The sequence below is a fragment of the Cyclopterus lumpus genome, chromosome 3 (assembly GCF_009769545.1).
Source record: "Cyclopterus lumpus isolate fCycLum1 chromosome 3, fCycLum1.pri, whole genome shotgun sequence".
Taxonomy (NCBI): domain Eukaryota; kingdom Metazoa; phylum Chordata; class Actinopteri; order Perciformes; family Cyclopteridae; genus Cyclopterus; species Cyclopterus lumpus.
In genome coordinates this window covers 9,473,650-9,492,172 of record NC_046968.1, presented here as the reverse complement: position 1 = coordinate 9,492,172, position 18,523 = coordinate 9,473,650, and the positions used below count along the sequence as shown (strand labels likewise).

Genomic DNA, 18,523 nt, shown 5'->3' with positions numbered 1-18,523 from the left:
TTGTTTTGTTTGTTTCTAATCTCAAAGTACACGTGACACCTGTCCAAGCTGCTTAGCAATTAGACGTCCACTTCTTCCGTCCTGTGTTAGTTATCAAATCAAAGAAAGGACTTTGATGGTTGTCTCCTTAATTATCTTGATTTTAAAAAATACAACCACAGAATTGGGGCAAAATAATGACACCGATCTGCTCATAAAAATCTGCACACTTTTCTTTTCTTGCTTGCTCGATGCTGTTGATCGAAATGTTGCCTTGAAAAGAGGAACAGAGAAATAATCTATTTGTTTGGAGGATGAAAGGGTGTGCAGACCTATACTATTTGTGTGTATGTTTAGTATTTTTGGCCTATGCCTTCACTATCTCCATAGAATTGTGTTGTAAAAAATAATTCTATATATGTTTATATATTATATTTTAATAGTCACGTTTTGGATATCTGAATCGTTTCATCCTTCATTTCTCCTCTAGACTACACAGACAACTTTTTGGTTTTCCTCCGGCTCAAGCTTTTGGTTAACAAATGCTACAATAAGAGGATGTGTGCTGGCAAGCTTCGATCTGTTTGTTGTGTGTGTGCTCCATACAAATATGAATCTAAATTGGGATTTTGCAGACCTGCATATCGGTGAAGCATACATCCCCATTTTTTATCCGTCGGTAGCTACATGACAAGAGGTCAGCCCCTCAAGATCAAATATTTTTCTTACTAAATGACGGATTTATTAGACAAATAAGTTGTTCGTCTGACTCTGAACCCTCTGTGATTGAAATATACCCCTGTGTCAACAGCAGCGCCTCACAAACCGGGTCCGGGGCGATGGAGGGCTGCCACAGCGGATTACCGAGCAAATATAAGTGGGAAATGAGTGCAGATCTGGGGGATCTACCCATCCACATCCACGGTTTGACATTTCCGTCCAAAGGCCACCCTTCCTGCGCATTGTTAGATCAACGGAGCCTCTCCACGGGAGGTCTTTTTTTTGGGGGGTCTTTTTTTTTTTGTTCTGAGATACTGCAGAAGTAGAAGAACAATGTCAAAAGCAAGGACATGAACCAACGCAGTGCGCTCCCCATTTCCTTTTCCTTTAGCTTGTAGTCTTGTAATTATAATGATCTAATCCATCTTGACCTGGGCGCCTAACAGCTGCGATTAGGGTCGGCCCACTCCCTTCCGCTCAGAGCTATAGTAAAAAGTCGCGCGCTCGTAAATCTAAGCGCCTGCGTAACCATAACGTGCGGTGAAATCATTATTTGGCGACGTGGTGTCAGAGACTCTCTCATCTCGTCTGTCAGGAATCCAATTTCCCTTTATTTACATCCACGGTATAGATTAATTACTCCCGCGACTATAGCCTGGAGGAATTAAGTTATGAGATCCTCTGGTATAGGCTCCATGATGAATCCATCGCGGCCTTTATGCATGAAAGGAGGGAGGGAGGAGAGGAGGGGATTAATGCAGTCGAGGGTCGTAACCATTGTTACATAATAGCCTGGTCATAATAATAATGGTAATAATAATAATAACAATAAGTATACTGATAATAATACAAATAACACTTAATAAAATATGGGGGGGGGGGGTGTATTGCGAAAACGTGTTTTTATTTGATCTATTTGGAATAAAAGGTTGTTTTTAACAGGCGGGGGGGGGGGGTTAGGGGGGCTTTCAGGCCCAGGCAATAATAATACCTACGATCAGGTGATGCTGCGCGGCCCACTATTGATAGAGCTTTAAGGGTTATGATATCGGTGAAGACACCAATGAAATACCCCCCTGATTAATAGAGGACTCTGTCGTAACGGGCTGACATATGGAAGGCGAGGCAGCTGGGGACGGTACCTCAAGCATCCCCTCCGGCCATTAACATATTAGAGGCTATTGTGCAGGCAGACAGTCCGACTTCATCCAGAGCCCTTGTGCAGAGAGACAGCACCCCAGAGCTGTTTGATATAAGCTTTCAATAATGCATTACTCTTCAATCCAGCCAACGGAGCTGTTCGTGGTGCTGAAATTATTGCCATGTGGCGCGTGTGGTGGTGCGCGCGGATGGTGTTCAGTTCCAGCGGTGTTGTGTTCGATAGGAAAACTTTGAACTCACGAGATAAAAAAAAAAGAAGAAAAAAAATAGAAAATAGATGGATATCAAGGCTACACACACACACACACACACACACACACGCACGCACACACACACACACACGCACACACACACATAAACACACGTACTATTCTGATCAGGTGCTCCCTTAGCTGTGGGAATTAGCCCAACACGTCCGAATTGATTTAAAATGTGCGATATTAATAACATAAAAGAAACCAGCGACTACCTCAAGTAAGAGGTTTCTTTTCCAAAATAGTATCTCCCTGATCCGTCTGCATGCGATCAAAAAACGTGAGAAGAAAATCAAATAGAATATCTTTGCAAAATTCTTTTTTTCCCACGTTACTTCTAATAATCTTAAGATTACAATTGTAAACGTTTGACATTATTTCTTAAAACCTTTAAATATTATTTTTTTAAATACTTTTGACAAACTGTATTTTAAATGCTGAAGAAGAAATCCGACTAAAATATATTTTTGTACTCACGTTAATGAACCGCTCACTCCATGTAGCCAAAAGCTAAAGAAAGGCAATAAGGAGATTTCTCTGCTTTTAAAGCGGCTTCCTTCGTCTGCCTGCCTCCCCTCATAAACCCAGATAGCTGCCTGAAATATTGCATTTTATATCAGCGAATCGCGATTAATATTGCATTACCTTTTTTTTTTTTTTTAAATGCAGCGGAAAGTGAAGCCCATACTGGAAGGATAGAGTGAATATAAATATGTGTAGGGGGGTAGAGGTCACTTTGTGTTCCTCTTCAGATAAATAAATCTACTTTCTTCTTTTTTTAATCTCTCTCTCTCTCTCTCTCTCTCTCTCTCTCTCTCTCTCTCTCTCTCTCTGTCTGTCAAGACGAGCAGCGTTGGTGCTGCATGCTGTTAAGTTATTCTGACTCCGCTGTAAAACTTCATTAAATGTTGATTGTCAGGCCTGTTTCAACACAGCAAAACTTTGTCTTAGTTACGGCTTCCGGACGTACACATCAATGTTTCATTGAACAGCCTATTCTGTAATCCAGCTCGTGTGCAAACATTCAAAAAGATGGGCAACTAAAACAACCACATAATGTCCCATTGTAATCATTGATTATACTTCTAGGATCAAGTACTGTCTCTGTGTGCCATTTAGAAATGTGACATTCCTAAAATTAGCTCAAAGACTTTGACTTTGTGTTGTTATTATTATTATTAGTAGTATTATTATGTATTATAATTATTATTATTATTGTTATTATTGTTAGGTTGGTATTATCATTATTGATATGCATTCTTTTTTTGCATTTTGTTTACATTATCTCCTTTCATTTTAAATATGGCACAACATTTTTTATTAAAGAAGAAAAATCTATTTCAGTTTTAAGTTGTTCATCTGACTATGCTTCATGTGTATATGGTTTGTCTCCCATGTCATAAACCATCTATAAGACAATATTTAAAGCCACGCAGGCATTCGTTTTGATTAATGGACGCTTCCTCTTGATTGTAAAAATGCGAGAGAATTATATATCTTTTTTACATTAAGTGATTTAAAATCATAACAAAACTGACATGTACGATTATATTAAGTCTCAATTTACAGCGAGTGTGTGGCCACAATAACACGTTTAAGCACTCCACCATTATTTACATTAATACCTAACATAATTATGCTCAGCGTGGGCCCAATCACAACCAGAAAAGCATCGTTTTCTTTCTTCAATTTATTAGAAGATTGCTGGAACACACCTCCCTGTTGAATTTTGGCTTACAGGATGAATAGTACCAATGAAAGTAAGAGGACAACAGAGGAGAGTGGAGGAGTTGTGACAGAGGGAAGGAGACAGTGGGACATTTTCCATGATGCACAGGTCGCCCGCAGTTTTGTAAACATACTTGTGCACAAAGTAAAAATATTACTTACACAACGTTTCCGTAACAATTAACACGACAAACAACGTGGTGAGCTCGACGTGAAAACAAGCATTTAACAGTGACTTACACCACCCACAAAATGAGGTCTACCAGCAGACAGCTCGACTGTTTGCAGTGATTCTTTTTCCAATGCATAGAGTGTTTGCACTGCAAACTGAAACACATGATGGAAAACTTGGTGTTGTTGTTGTTGTTGTTGTTGTTGTTTTGTTCATCCTGGTGAAGGGGACACGAAGTTCGTGCTCTCTCTCTCCCTATTTAATTAATTTCTAAAACCTCTGATAAGTGGCAACGTGTCCGTATGTACAAAACCTTTTCGACACAACCGATCCATAAACCTAAAGGGTCTTTTTGTGCAAATTCCAAATAAATATATCTCTAGATGTGACAGCCTATCGAGGCCAACTTACTGCCCGTGAATTATAGGTTTTCATGCAGGCCTAAACATCATTATTATTTTATTTTTTCTTTCGCCATAAAAGTTTGCAACTAAATTTGAGTTCATAGCAGCCTCCGAATAAGAATAAATGAACACATAAATAAATTAAGAGATTCATGAATTATTCTATAACAACAAACGACAAAAAAAAATCAAACCCAACAAAAACACAGTTCAACAATCAATGAGGTAATTCGTAAATGGCTATACTTCAAATAATAGGCCTATTGAGAGAAAATAACTCGCTATAGTATCAAGCAAATTACCTCTTTCCACGTGTGTTAAAAGGCAATGTCGACGTCGCTTAACTTTCCCCTCGTGACAACGGAGCCACACTTGTGTAATCTGTTATTTGCATACTTCACATTCACCGATAACGTGAAAATAAACAAGATATATGAAGCCTCGTAAAATGGGTATCTAAAGCCCACAGTGCACCAACGTGTAAAATCGCCGGAGACAAAAGACTGAAAATGGTGTCTTAGTGTCCCTTGGTCCCCATATTCAGTCACACAACTTTTTTTTGTACTTTTTTTTTCTGTTTGTTTTTCCTTTTAATTTTCTTTGCCCATCAGTGAGCTGCGGAAAATTTCAACCGCTTCTGCTTCTGTCTTTGGTTGCAAAACCACACTCGCACCACATTTTTTTTCAGGTCCAACTTCTCAGCGATAGCTGCTATTTTCTCGGACGACGGTCGAGGCTGTACGGCGAAGTAAGCCTCCAAAGACCGCTTTTCCGGGGCCGCTATCGAGGTCCTCTTACGTTTCTTTTCCCCTCCATTGAAAATGTCTGGTTTGTTCATTTTCTCCCTCTGGGCCCCCTCGGCCTCCTCCAGCCAGGCCTGCAGGATGGGTTTGAGCGCAATCATGTTGTTGTGGGAGAGAGTTAACGACTCGAATCGACAAATTGTACTTTGGCTCAGTGATCCCACGCCGGGGATTTTGAGATTAGCCAGAGCGCCGCCCACGTCCGCCTGGGTCACCCCCAGCTTGATCCTCCGCTGCTTGAAGCGCTCCGCGAAAGCCTCCAGCTCCCTTGGGTCTGTGTCCGAGTCATTGATGGAGGGGAGTCCGGCGTTAGTGAGTCCTGGGCCGCATTGACCCCCTCCGTGATGGCCCGGTAAGAGCCCGTGGTGGGTGAGAGGCGAGTTCATGCTCATAGCCTGGTGGGAGAGGTGACTCAAGCCGTGCATGTGTGAGTGCGGATGGGCAGAGGAGGCGGAGATGAGCCCTCCGCCGCCACCGCCGCCTCCTCCGCCGGACCCGTCATGCGCACCGGACATAAGGGCTAGGGACGGCGAGGTGATGTGGTCCATGATGTCCTGGTGCTCCTGGTTCTGGTGGTGGTGGTGGTGATGGTGGTGGTGGTGGTGGGCCAGTGGAACAGTGGAGTTCGACGAGCATGGCACCGTGCTCATCGTGTGGTAGGTGGCGTCGGGCTTGAACGGGTGCGTCTTGCCCTGGGACACGGCGATGTCCACGGCCGCCAAAGCCTCCGCGCGAGCCAGCAGGGTCTCATCCAGGCTCGCAAATATGTTGTTTTGGAGCTGCAAGGGGCGGTAATCAAAGGGGAGATGAGGAGGGGGAATGGAGGGTTGCGAAATGGGCAACAAAATGGAAAAGACACGGAGAAAGAGGGAAGACGTCAGATAAGAGAAAAGAACATGAATAAATGTATCTGTACTTTTGGCGACACACCACTGGAGTATTCCTTACGAAGCCACAAGGCATCCAAATTATTATAAAAACAGTAACGACAGGCGAGAACATGCTTTTAAAAAAAGAAGACTCTTCCGAGCAATTGCCGCGGAACACACACACACAAAAAACAAAAACAAAAAAAACTTAAAGTGCGCGTCTTGGCTCAATGTGCCTGGGAGCATCCCTTGTTATTACGCGCTCAGCTACATGCAGCAAAAAGAACAAAGTCGAAGTTTTGCGGGTGTAATTTACCTGTGGAGTTTGTAGACAGGCTCTCCTTATAGCTTCCGAGCTGGAATGCAAAGTGGTGTACTTGTGCTCGGGTAAAGAGGGATGCATGGCGTAGTGCGGCTGTTTGCTGTTCATGGACATCATCTTGGCGAGCTTCTCCAATTAAAGTGCACGGGAAGAATGGGGGGGGGGGAACTGCTACAAGAGCAGGAAAATAGTCATAGATACACAGCGGTCCCTTTGCCTATCCAGTAATGATGCGGTGTAGTTCGCCGTGTAGTGCGCCGAGTGCAGCCTTGAGCCCGGAGATCACAGAGATGCCTGCAGTCTCTCAGACGCACTTATCTGTCTACTGTTTCCCACTGCTGGGGATGAGAGAGGCTCTTACACCTGAGCGCCTCAGATCTCGTCAAAGCCCGTGCTCGGCAGCTCTCGCGAGACATAAACGCTGCCAGAACACAGTGAGCAGGGCTGACGGATAAAAACTGCTCACAGGCCAGGCTGTACACATCTGGAGAATAGACGCGTTTTTTTAAGGGTTCACTCCATCCAGCCACCGTACTGCGCCGGTCCCAACGCCTTTAGCCTATTCTTTACCTGGAAACTTTTATTTTTAGCTGCCATGTACGCTTTAGAGTGGTGTTTATCCAGCTGATTTCAGGACGATTATAATATAATATAGAAGTATAGTTTTGGAAGCACTATATCATTAATATAATCTGAGATTGAGTTTGGAATCTCTACAACAATGCACGACAAGCAATGTTATGAGTCTAAAATACATCTGCATCTATTTCATATACTTTGAGTTGTTCACAACAATGGCACGTGTTTACATGCGCCAGTCTGTCTCTCACATCTTAACCCTTGGAAGTAATGAGACCGCCGTCTCCTCATTAAAGCGCGTCATCGCCAGATGAGCACTAAACAAATTGATTTAATACACCGGCGTAACCTTGTACAGTCTTTACCCAAATTAATTAATCCCAATGAATTAACACTTCATTTATTCGAACCACAACGGCTAGCCAATTAAAATTTCATGCAGCGATTAGAGGTATGTGAAATATACATGATATCGTTAAATGTGCATGATAAATAAGGCGCTTAGCACTATAATGGAATTACTTTGCGTGTGTGGTCTCTAATGTGTGTCGTTACAGGCTACAACATGCTCTTATCCGCGTTAACAGGCGACGCGTTTTCGCCTTTTAAGAGCAGTACATTAATAAACGTTACCGTTTAATGTGACGCAAATCATCAGGAAAAGGAGCGTAGAAAACCCACAAATGACAACCTACTAAATGTTGATCCCGAAATCAATTAGAAATCACAATATGGGGAAACACAAAATACCAGACCAACATATGAAGCCCATGAAAGGTCCCCAAAAAGGGAGTTATTGAGTTATGAGCTCAATCATGTGATCAAGGAGCTGCAAAAATATAAAAACCTAATAATAATAATAATAATGCAGAAAAACACAAAAGAAAAAAGTGGCATACATTGTTTCTCCTTGCATTACTACTTTATTTCCTAACAAACTCTTACACTGCAATGTTTATTTCAAAATACCAGTTTTCCATGTTGGTCTTCAGCATTGCATACAAAGCCATCTTAAAGAGATTATCTTGTGGACCGTGTTCACGTGATAACTTGGAGGGATAAACACATACAAGCGCACTATACAGCGTAACAAAGAACAGCACAGAAGTGTTTGTCAGATTACAGAAAGGCCTCAAGAGCATTGAACTACCAGAGACCTGTGAGTAGACTACGCACAAAAACTGTCATATTTTGTCTCAGTTCATACAATATCTTACACAGGACCATCACGCTCACAAATCTATTCTGGAGAAAGGTGAAGTTATTTTTTCGGCCCGTGTGTGATTTGTGAAGCCGTACCCAAAAACACACACACACACAAACAAACACACACACACACACACACACACACACACACACACACACACACACACACACACACACACACACACACACACACACACACACACACACACACACACACACACACACACACACACACACACACACACACACACACACACACACACACACACACACACACACACACACACACTACAGTGGACGGCAGGTTCTCATTTTAAAACCTTCACATGAGCTTTGAAAGTTTCGTGGGACTGTTTGTGTTAAAGGGACTGTGAGACTTCCTCTTTGTCGGCTGGCTGATGTTCAATGCTAGTCTGTCTCTTGGTGTGTTCACAGGTTTACCAGTGCAGCTGGGGGACGAGGCAGGAGGGGAGGAGTTAACATGATCGTGGTCCTGGCTTGCTGGACTGAGAGAGCCGGAGGGACCGGCCTTATTCTCTTCCAGTGAATCAAACAGCAAATCAAAGGACAGTTCGTCCGTCTGAGGGGGGCCACAGTCGGGGACACGGCTTCCGCTCTCACTACTCGACACCGGCTCACTTTCCTCTGGCGAGCCTTTCGGAGCCTCTTTATAACTAAAGGCGCCGCCCATGTTGTTAGGTGGCGAGTGCTTCTTCTGGTCACAATGTACAGCGGCTTCGTCACCGCGACTCGTCGAGACATCGGGGCATGTTTGTTTTTCTGGGACCAGAGCGCGGTCCAAGACTGCACGCGGGGAGGAAGCCAGGGAGAGCTGTGATCCGCGGCTACTTGAACTCTCTCCATCCAACATCATGGAGTCCAACTCTGAGATTTTGTCCCGGTAAGCTGCATCCATGGATGCCTCGCTGGACATCTGGAAACCACCGGACTCATCGCCTTCAAGGGCTGTGGCTTCAGCTTCTTTTACTGAGCCGTCTTCATTTAGATCCAGACAGGACTCGTCATTAGATGTAGAACTCTGCCAATCAACCCAGAAGACAGCCTTTGAGGGTTCCTCGTCATTATTTGCAGGCAAGCCATTGGGGAACTTGTCAAGGCTGCCGATTTGGTTCTCCGCGGTGGTGGTGATGCTGCTCTCATCAGGGCTAGGACATTCTTCAAAATCAAGCTTCCTCAGATAAGACGCTGGTTTAAATGCAACTTTCTTTTCACGGACGCCAGGGCTTCTCAGAGTCAGCGATCGGAAGGCAGAGGACGGCGTGGTGGGCAAAAGGTCGGACAGGGTGCTTTCCGAGTCCCCGTTTTTCTGGTCTCCAGTCAGATTCTTATTAGACTCTTTGGGATCCGCAGATGGCATGAGCATCAAACTGGGATTTCGACCTTCCACCATTGGATTGCTGAGGATCGACTCCCTCTCATTGTCACTCAGGCTTCTCATCATCATGTTGATTTTGTATTGCTGTGTGAGTGCTTCCGACTCGGCCTTGCCGTCCCTGCATGCTTCCTGCCCGTCAACGCCCCTCTTCTCAGACTTCCTGACCCGAGACTCCAGGTCTTCAATGTACTGGTCGCTGCGCTCCAGAGCCCTCGTCAAGTGGTCCACATCACGCTCATGCTGCTGGATTTTAGCTTCCAGCGCTGCCACTGTGCAACGACCAAACCTGGGGACAGATCATTGTGTCTTTAAGTTGTTCATGACAGAAAAGCCCAACAAAAATGTAGCTTCCACTTTTTTATATTTGTCATGCTCTTGACCGAGCATATGTACCATTTGAAAGATAGCACATTTGGAAAAAGAAATTAAAACTAAGATATAAATAATGTTTTTTGTCTTTTGGAATATCAATTTAGAAAAGGGTTTGTGACAAAGGGCACATGAAATCAGACAGAAATTGCCCATTTTAGCAGCAAGTTACTGCCTCCAACTTGAAACACTGAATTGACCCTTTGCCAAGTCCCACCCCCTCAAATGCAGATTGGGCAATCGTAGTGTAGCATTGGTCATCAACTGTCCGTCTCTCAGACATAATATCTCAAGTGGATTTGGGCCTGGTCACGTTTAAACGTGCAATAGTGAATAATGCCATCTGTAACAGTACATTTTGTCTTTACAGTTACCCGAGATGATGGCTCAGAAGTATGCGTTTCTTTCCAACTGAATGGGAGTATAAAATTATATTGAAATAAAAACAATCATGTCTTAAGAATTTAAAGATACTTACTTCTGAGGAGACCTGCTTGCCACCTCTGCTTTCAATCTCATATTCTCCTGTATAAGGTCGACATTTTGAGATCGTAACATCTTATTTGCCTGAGGATGGTAAAGTAACACATTTGCAGAACGTTACAAATGACGTACGTTACAATAGTAGTACATGATAATGACAGAAGCATCACATGAATTTGACTGCATTTCTATCTTAATTTGTTTTTTCTCTCCATGTTTATAACTGGAGCACATGACATAAGACACAATACACTCATCAACCATGGCCGACCACCCGGCAATCCCTGCCGGACAAACTGCAGCTAAAAGTGGAGTCGAGAGATGGGGAGCCACGTTGGAACCTAAGCTAACCCAGCGAGGACTCAAGGCTGTTCCTTCCACCACCCGGTTGGCTCCTGGTTGATGTCCTGGCTCTGGAAAATTCAAGCGAACCCAGCAACGGGAGGTCGGGGAGCGTTAAGTCCACATCGGCCCCTGGCTCCGTTGTTGCATCCCAGATCAAGCTGCACTTGACGGACTCCGGTGGGACGAGAGGAGGCGGAATCTGTTTACCTCAATGACGCTTTGTGCGCAAACAGTCAAAGTTGAGGAACAATGGTTCTCTGATGTTGATTTTTTTTTTTATGTTTAATACGTTGGCCATATTGCAGAGAGAATTGTTTGGTTTACATTCCTTCAGATGCAAAAAATACACTAGAATGCAATTTAGTTTGTGATGTTTTTCATGTGTAGCAAATGGGCTACAACTGCATTTGGTTGTGCAACCCTGTGTTGCATAATGGCAACAAATTGTCCTTGCATCCTCAAATTCAATAAGCGTATTAAGCTTCATCAGTGCAAGGATGTTAATAAAGTAACTGGGGAAAAAAAGAGCCCTATTCATTCATATAACATGAATCGGCATGACAACCATGTTATGCATTAGTATATTGTATTCTCCTTTGAGGATCAAATACAATAGAGCTAATATCAATAACATTTATTGATTAGCACAGGGTACATACCACCTTTAGCCTATCCGTGTCCTGCTTTACTTTGTCACAAACATCGGTGGCAGCCCGCAGCTTGTTCATCCATTCTTCCACAACACAGGGGTCAACGTGGTTGTCTTCCGTTTGCACTGCTTTCATGCTGCAGGGATCCAGAGCGGTCTTCAGCTGGGACTCCAGACTTTGATTTTTTGTTTTCAGATCCTCATTTTCCATGATGAACCCTTCAATTTCCTCCTGTCAGAGAGAAACAGTGTGAAAACCTAAAACACATTTTTAGGTCCATTCTTTGGCAACTCGAAAGCTGGACGCTGTAATCTAAAACAGTAATTAAATGTTTTCAGAAAACCTGTTGAGACATAAATAGATTGGCAAATCTGGATCAGTGGTTGGTGGCTGCAATCGAAAGTCCCACCAAGTGCCTAAGCCACGTTTTTGTGTTGGTAAACCTTGTGATACGTCTGCTGAAGAGCATCGACCGGCTCGTTATTGTTGTGAAAACAAGGTGAACCCATACCTCATACTCTCGCAAAAGCAGTTCTCCTCTGGTTTTTCTCAGGCATTTCCTTGTGGAAGGACTATCATGGTGATCACTCTCATTTGTGCCCCCTATAACAGAATCACATGAGCACAGCAGCAGTTCAACAGACTCTACAACAAAATACATATGAAAGTTATGTCACTCGGCTTTGAGTCGTTGCTTGTTACCTAGAACTGCTGCCCAAAAACAGAACGATGAAAGGCTGCTTTGAGAACCGGAGGGGTGAAACGATCTCAGAGTGCCAAACCCCCATGCAACTTGTTTGTCAGCGAGACACCAATATTTCAAAACAAGTCACATGGGTTTGCTCAGATTTTAAAGGGGGCAAAGAGAGCAGGACTTTTGGAGGTCACTAGGCCTGATCAGAAAAGTTGGGGGTCACACCGGTGTTGTAAATTGGCTCATATGTTGAAGCGTATACATCATCAACATTTTTTTTAAACCTGCCAAATAACCTCTGCAAGAAATATTCTAGTGAATGACTCCAATCACCCATGACTGAACCCCATTAGCCACGGCTGAGCATGTTTGCATATCAGTGTAGACCTGTATGATTGTGCAGTGTGATACCAAATGATCCAGCCAGCTAAACAAGGGAGAAATGAAACCATGGATTGTGTGATCAAGAATTTCATAATCCATCTAAAAAAAAAAAGTTAATGTGTGCCACAAGCAAACAAGCACTCAGACGTTATTAATATCTAGCTAACCTCCTCCCCAAGTCTCTGCCAATGTGGATGACATATTTCTTCATCTCCCAAAACTTAGATTGTAACTATTTGCAAAAAAGATTCTCTTACGTCAAATGTGCATTTCCAAACAACCTGGCTACCACTCCTCAGTCACAGTGCCTGGTCTCTATGGACTGTTTAGCGGAACCAGCACACCAGTTTCACTGGCCTAACATGAATGAATCTCAAGTGTGCTAAACTGAGACGACAGAGTCCACAACTTTACTATTTAACATGGTGTCACGACGACTCAACTGCGACGCCGCAGGCACACGGAGCCTCGCGTTACCGCTCCTCTCCTGCCTCGCGTCTCCGCGTCCCGGTTTGCACGGAGCTACTCACCGATGATTTCCCTGCAGGGGTTCTCCGCTGTGATGGGGACTCTGCAGGTGGGACACTGGCTCGTTTTTTTCAACCACATTTCCATGCAGGGTGAACAGAACACGTGGTGGTTGGCACAAATGACCGGCTGCCGGACCTGCATTGCGCGGAGAGAAACAAGCGACAGATGACGACTCAACCGGGGCGACGAGGCGCGTTACCGCCGGGGAACACAGTGTGGGTTACGGTAACTTAGCTAACGGCAGCTGCGTGACCGCCTATTGACGTGAAAGCGGGCACGTAACAACAGCACGGTTACTAAGGCAGCGGTCCGCGTCGTTCACAGGCGTCATTTTTGTTTCACTGTTTAAACAACAAACAACAAAAAAAAAAAAAGGGAACGGAAGTTACCTTTCCGAGACATATCTGGCACGAAATCGGCAAAGTCAGAGAAAGGGTGGATGTCTGGAAGTTGAGAGCCATGCTTTTTTTTGAGGAAATACACAGCGCGCGCACACACAACAAACTTCAACCCACCGTGAAAATACAAATTTCCCACCAGTCCCCGCTGCAACGCGCGCCGAGTCTCAAAACTACGGAAAGCCCAAACGGCCTAAAAGGCTGTGGCGGTTTCATTCGCCCACAATTTAAACCCGTAGTTCACAGTAGGCCTCTGCCACCTGTGAAAGACATAATGCACTTTTACGGAGAAGAAACAAATACGACCACTAAACTTGATGCTGAATTATTACCGTGTGAATAAAGATTACCAGGTTTTAGCAAAATATCGCATATTTAAACATTGACATGCAGCAACATTAGCATTCATTTGGGAGGCGTTTGTGTGGCCACCTGATGTAAGGCCACTGTTCACTCTTCCTTTTAGTTCTATTTTGGTCTCCACCAATTACTAGAAAAATATCTTTGCCTGTAAAATAATGTTACTCGGCTGTCTCCAGCTAACGTCAGGTTAAACTGCAACGTACATTTACAGGCCATGTAACCCAAACAATTAACTAAACAACTAAAATGAATTCAAGCTAAAGTTATAAGTAGTCATTTGAAGCCTATATACAAATATTGATAAGTGGAGCTGCTAATATGAAGGGAAATCAATTTGGTCTAGTTATTTTATGTGCTGTGCATTTGTGTTGGTCTGAGAAAGTAAAGACACTGTTAAGAAAACGATGAGACATTATTAAAAACTCACTTAAAGATGCAATGTTTAAGATCTGGACAGAACTTTAAAATATTTTTAAAAAGACCCAATGTGAAGAATAGGTAGAATACAGTGTTGAATTTGTTGCAGAGATATTTACTGAAAGGAGCGTGACAAACAACTAGCCCTGGTCCTTCACTGTAGCATCTAGTCTACCGTAAGTCCAACATAAAAGCGGCCCTAGGGGCTTGTCAGTCACCTTTTGAGGTACCTGATTGTTTACATTTTGATAGTTGGTTTATTTAATTAAATCCGAAGTGGCAGAAACAAGAAAACGACTCATATTTTCTCTGGAAACAGACCTGTAGTCAGCGGCCAGCTGCAGCAACTAACGTCAGCATTCCCAGTAAAAAGAGTCCCAGCCGGCTGCCGCTGGGGGGCAGTCCCCTGGGATCAGTCTCCAAGCGCTGGGGTTTTGGGCTGGCTGCATTGGAGTTGTTACGGCTACGCTGACTGAAGGTCAGACTCCAGGAGCTGCCATACGCTCTCCTCCTTGCAAAGTAGTCAGTTTGCTGGGTGGCCAGGAGGACCATACCAAAAACATGATATGTTTTCTCATTTCTGCCACTTTGGATTTATTATAAGATTTTATTATTATTTTAACCAGCTCTGAGTTCAATAGTTTAATTTAATTTGGTGTTTTCTTGCACTGCTGATATTTAGTTAACTGATGACTCAAAACTGCATAGACCCAGTAGGGGAGGGGCAATGCTTACCTCTATTTGTTCCGACCATGTTGCCAGATCCTACATACCATATTTTAACTGTAAGTCCAAGGTCTATAGACCTTTTTCACTGACAAAGGTTCAGTAGCTGACATGAAGTAATCTTTTCAGTATCAAGGAATAACATAAACGTTTGAAGTTTGGATTTATCTTCCACAACTGATGTTTTAATTATCCGACACTTTCAAATAGCAAATATTAACAAGAATTTACTCCGGGACACAAGAAGCGAAGCTAATGTAACCACGGATATTCTCAAGCACATCAAAGATGCACAATCAACATTTTAACCCGATTTATTTGTTATTATGGAGGTGTGATCTGAAAGTTGTACATCATATTCCATGCATCCAGAGCAAAAGTCAACTCATGGGTTTGATGACAAGACAGCTGTATTCCCCATAAATATCTGAAGCAAAGCGGGGATACTGGAATCGGGGTGTGATTTGCATGCCACAGATTATACTTGGAAAAAAATTAAACTGGGATAGGAAAGATATTCATGAAAGAGTTTAAGAAATAATAAAAATAGCATACTTGCAGATATACAGCAGCATACAGATGCCTTCTATTTTGGCTAAAATTAGCTTGTAAACCAATATATCTTTTATTCGAGTAAAATCCTTTGTATTATTTACAGTGAGGTTCTGGGAAAACTTAAAGCAGACATGGTTTGACTGAGTTGGTCTCACTTTTTAAAAAAACTAGGTTGCAATAGGTCAAAGTGCTCATATTGTAAATTGTGTTGCAGTATCAAATAGCAAAATGTCTTCTCCAGAAAATTGACATTACTGCAAAATGACAATTCATTACTTGGATGAGCTCATTCATTCATTTAAAGCATGCCCGTAATGAAGATTGCAATGTAATATTTAGCAAGCCTTCATCTCAGGTAAACGATCTAATTTCAACAATAAATAATGATACAGAGCGATGTAGTATTAACATAATTTCCACTACAGATATTTCAAATTACATCTCCACCACAGTTTAGCCCTCCAGAGCCATTACTCATATGTAAACTAACATGTCCTGTGCTTTATTGTATCTCAAACAAGAACATCTTCTCAGGATCTAATGTGATTAGAATTGACTGGCTGCAAAACGGCTTGTACACTGATCCCAGTTTAAAAACATCCCCGGTACTTGTTTGGTTGTTTTCAACGGAGTATTAAATGCATCACAGGCCACCACTTGTTCTCACTCGTTTGTCACAGCACCATTTGGTTTATGAGAACGTTATCATAAGTCAATATACATGATTAAAATGATTAGTTTAAGTGAAGAAACATTATTTGATGTTACTTTTTACTATGACTGTATAACGAGAATGTATTATACAGACCTCTAAAACAACTATATAAACAAGGAAATAATACAATATTTTCAGTAACCATTCTGATTGAACTAAAAAAAAAAAACCCTGCATGAATGTGTTTGCAGCACGAGCTTTCACTTAAGCTCATATTCGCCTCAACATCACAAATAACTTCAAAGAGCACCCGACACGCAAGATGCCCTTTCTAGTGTGCCATAGTAAACCTACAAATTATACATTGAAGTGATTCATGCATTTGTTACTGGGAAAACCCGCTCTAGAATTACCAATAACAGACTGAAATTAAACCGAAAAAAAACAATTTTGTCGACATGTTCCGTTGTCCCTCTAAGATTGCATTGCTTTGCAACAGGCCGGTCATTAATTGGTGACAGTCAATTAATCACAGCTGGTACAGACGGCTGCATCTATTGATCTTGTCTGAGCACTTATTTTTCATCCCTAAATGACACCGATTGGCAGATTTGACCAGCATGTGTAATGGACAGTGAAGAACCAATGACCCGAGTGTCAGCCTTACCACCGGCCGGGCTCTGGATCCCCTCCCCCCTCCTCCTGTCAAATAGCATCTTTACCATTTAGCTTGGAAAGGTTTAGACTGCCCTAAGAGCACAGCAGCGAAACAGTGCGCTCTGGTGCTCAGATGACCTTTTCTGTTTAAGGCTTAATCTCTGACAAATGCTTGCTTTAATTAGCCTGATACCCCCTGCCTAGACTGCCACCCCACCCAACTCCTCTCTATCTCTCTCCCTCACCCACTCACTCACTCACACTCTCTCTCCCCCTCTCTCCGTCACCATCTCTCTATCTCTACTTCTCTGTCTTCCCCAGTGTGCTTTTTAGAAATTCGCAAACACACATCAGTGTGATTTATAGGAATGAGATGACAGTCAGGTAGCCAGAGGTAGAACAAAATGGGGGGAAATCAGTTTGAAGCATTGCGTTTAAGGGAATGATAAGAAAAATACGGTGTCAAAAACGTACAATTCATTCAAACACGAGACAAAATCTTGTAACACTTTTTAGTATCGTGCTTAACAAGTTCCCATACTATTATAATTGCAGTGTATTACTCAAAAAGGCAACATCAGTCTAATTTAGAGAAAGTGATATTTTGAAACATGCTGTGTAAAATATTTGGACATAAACTGATATTTTCCATGATAATTAATAGATAATGAATATTCAATAGTATATTTGAAATGTAACAAAAGAGAACAGAACACAAAGAAAAAGGTAATGTTGGGGGGGGGGGGGGGAGTGAGTAAAAAGATTAGTCAGTGCACATTAGGAGGTTTAAGAAAACATGCAACCGCAACCTGCAAGCCTCATCTATTGATTAGCCACTATCAGACAATACATTGTGTGTATGCAAGTGTGTTCGTGTGAGAATGAAAGAATGGGCAGTTTACGCTGCAAACAAGTGCATGAACTGTGAAGTGTATGAATAATTTAGATTTCATCATAAACGTTAATGAAGCGATTCTGTAATATATGAAAATAAATAATAAAATATGTAAATGGAATTTCGATAAGATGCTGCAACAAAAAATGGACTGTCAACTCATGAATTGGGCAGATGTTTCTGATCACTTTCCTCCACCGCTGAAATGAAATCCTCTCAAAGCCTGCAGCTTCATCCAGAGACTGCAGCAGAGCATGCATCCCTCCCACTGCAGTAGCAAACACAAGTAAAATGCATGGCTACAAATCCTTGTTTTATTAGAAAGGGGCCTAATTATTAGGATGTAAGTCAGGCTGTGACTGGAGGGCCGTCTCCTTGATGCAGGCCTGGTTTATATTTATCCCCTTCTCTGCAGCTACAGCAGCATTGCCACCATCACTACCAGCAGTGTGTGGCGCTTTTATTATATTGCCCACAGGCAGGTTCAGCCCTGACACAGACACACACACACACACACACACACACACACACACACACAGCCTGCAGGACCGGCAGCCAGTTGAGTCCCCTCCACAGCAGAGTTACCCCACATCCCCATGCAGCCCCACATGGGCCCTTGGGACGGTGGAGGGAGGGAGCGGGTATTATGGTAATACTATAGCCTGCTGCTCCCGTCCCCTCTCCTGCAGCACAGCTGTGAAGGACCATCATTACAAGTATTGTAGCAATCTGTTTAAGAGGGACACATTGGAGAGCTTGGGTGACAGAGAGAGGATGAGTGCTGCATACATAGATCACATAAAATATG

At 42.9% G+C, this 18,523-nt stretch overlaps 2 protein-coding genes across 3 annotated transcripts; both read right to left on the bottom strand.

The window, feature by feature from the left end:
- Positions 1-5,025: 5,025 nt before the first annotated feature.
- pou4f1 (POU class 4 homeobox 1) lies at positions 5,026-6,529 on the bottom strand. The gene is made up of 2 exons (XM_034528153.1): positions 6,407-6,529; positions 5,026-6,000 (listed from the first exon to the last, which is right to left on the bottom strand). Exons 1-2 carry the CDS (start codon positions 6,527-6,529, stop codon positions 5,026-5,028), a joined length of 1,098 nt encoding a protein of 365 aa, XP_034384044.1.
- A 1,368-nt stretch (positions 6,530-7,897) lies between these two features.
- Positions 7,898-13,637, bottom strand: obi1 (ORC ubiquitin ligase 1). 2 transcript variants are annotated; one of them, XM_034529336.1, is made up of 6 exons: positions 13,439-13,637; positions 13,049-13,184; positions 11,952-12,043; positions 11,450-11,671; positions 10,441-10,529; positions 7,898-9,879 (listed from the first exon to the last, which is right to left on the bottom strand). In XM_034529336.1, the coding sequence occupies exons 1-6, from the start codon at positions 13,508-13,510 to the stop codon at positions 8,520-8,522; spliced, it is 1,971 nt and encodes a 656-aa protein (XP_034385227.1). In that variant the 5' UTR covers positions 13,511-13,637; the 3' UTR covers positions 7,898-8,519. The 2 variants fall into 2 exon arrangements, with proteins under 2 accessions (XP_034385227.1, XP_034385228.1); XM_034529337.1 differs by having other exon boundaries at positions 11,453-11,671; positions 13,439-13,610.
- Between the last annotated feature and the right edge of the window lie 4,886 nt (positions 13,638-18,523).

Excerpts from the sequence above, each read along its gene's own strand:
- pou4f1 (XM_034528153.1), bottom strand. The coding sequence starts at position 6,529 with ATGATGTCCATGAACAGCAAACAGCCGCACTACGCCATGCATCCCTCT. Across the intron at positions 6,001-6,406 it reads CCTGTCTACAAACTCCACAG|CTCCAAAACAACATATTTGC; the intron begins GTAAATTACACC and ends CGCCCCTTGCAG.
- obi1 (XM_034529336.1), bottom strand. The coding sequence starts at position 13,510 with ATGGCTCTCAACTTCCAGACATCCACCCTTTCTCTGACTTTGCCGATT. Across the intron at positions 13,185-13,438 it reads GCCAGATATGTCTCGGAAAG|GTCCGGCAGCCGGTCATTTG; the intron begins GTAACTTCCGTT and ends CGCGCAATGCAG. Across the intron at positions 10,530-11,449 it reads ACACGGATAGGCTAAAGGTG|GCAAATAAGATGTTACGATC; the intron begins GTATGTACCCTG and ends TACCATCCTCAG.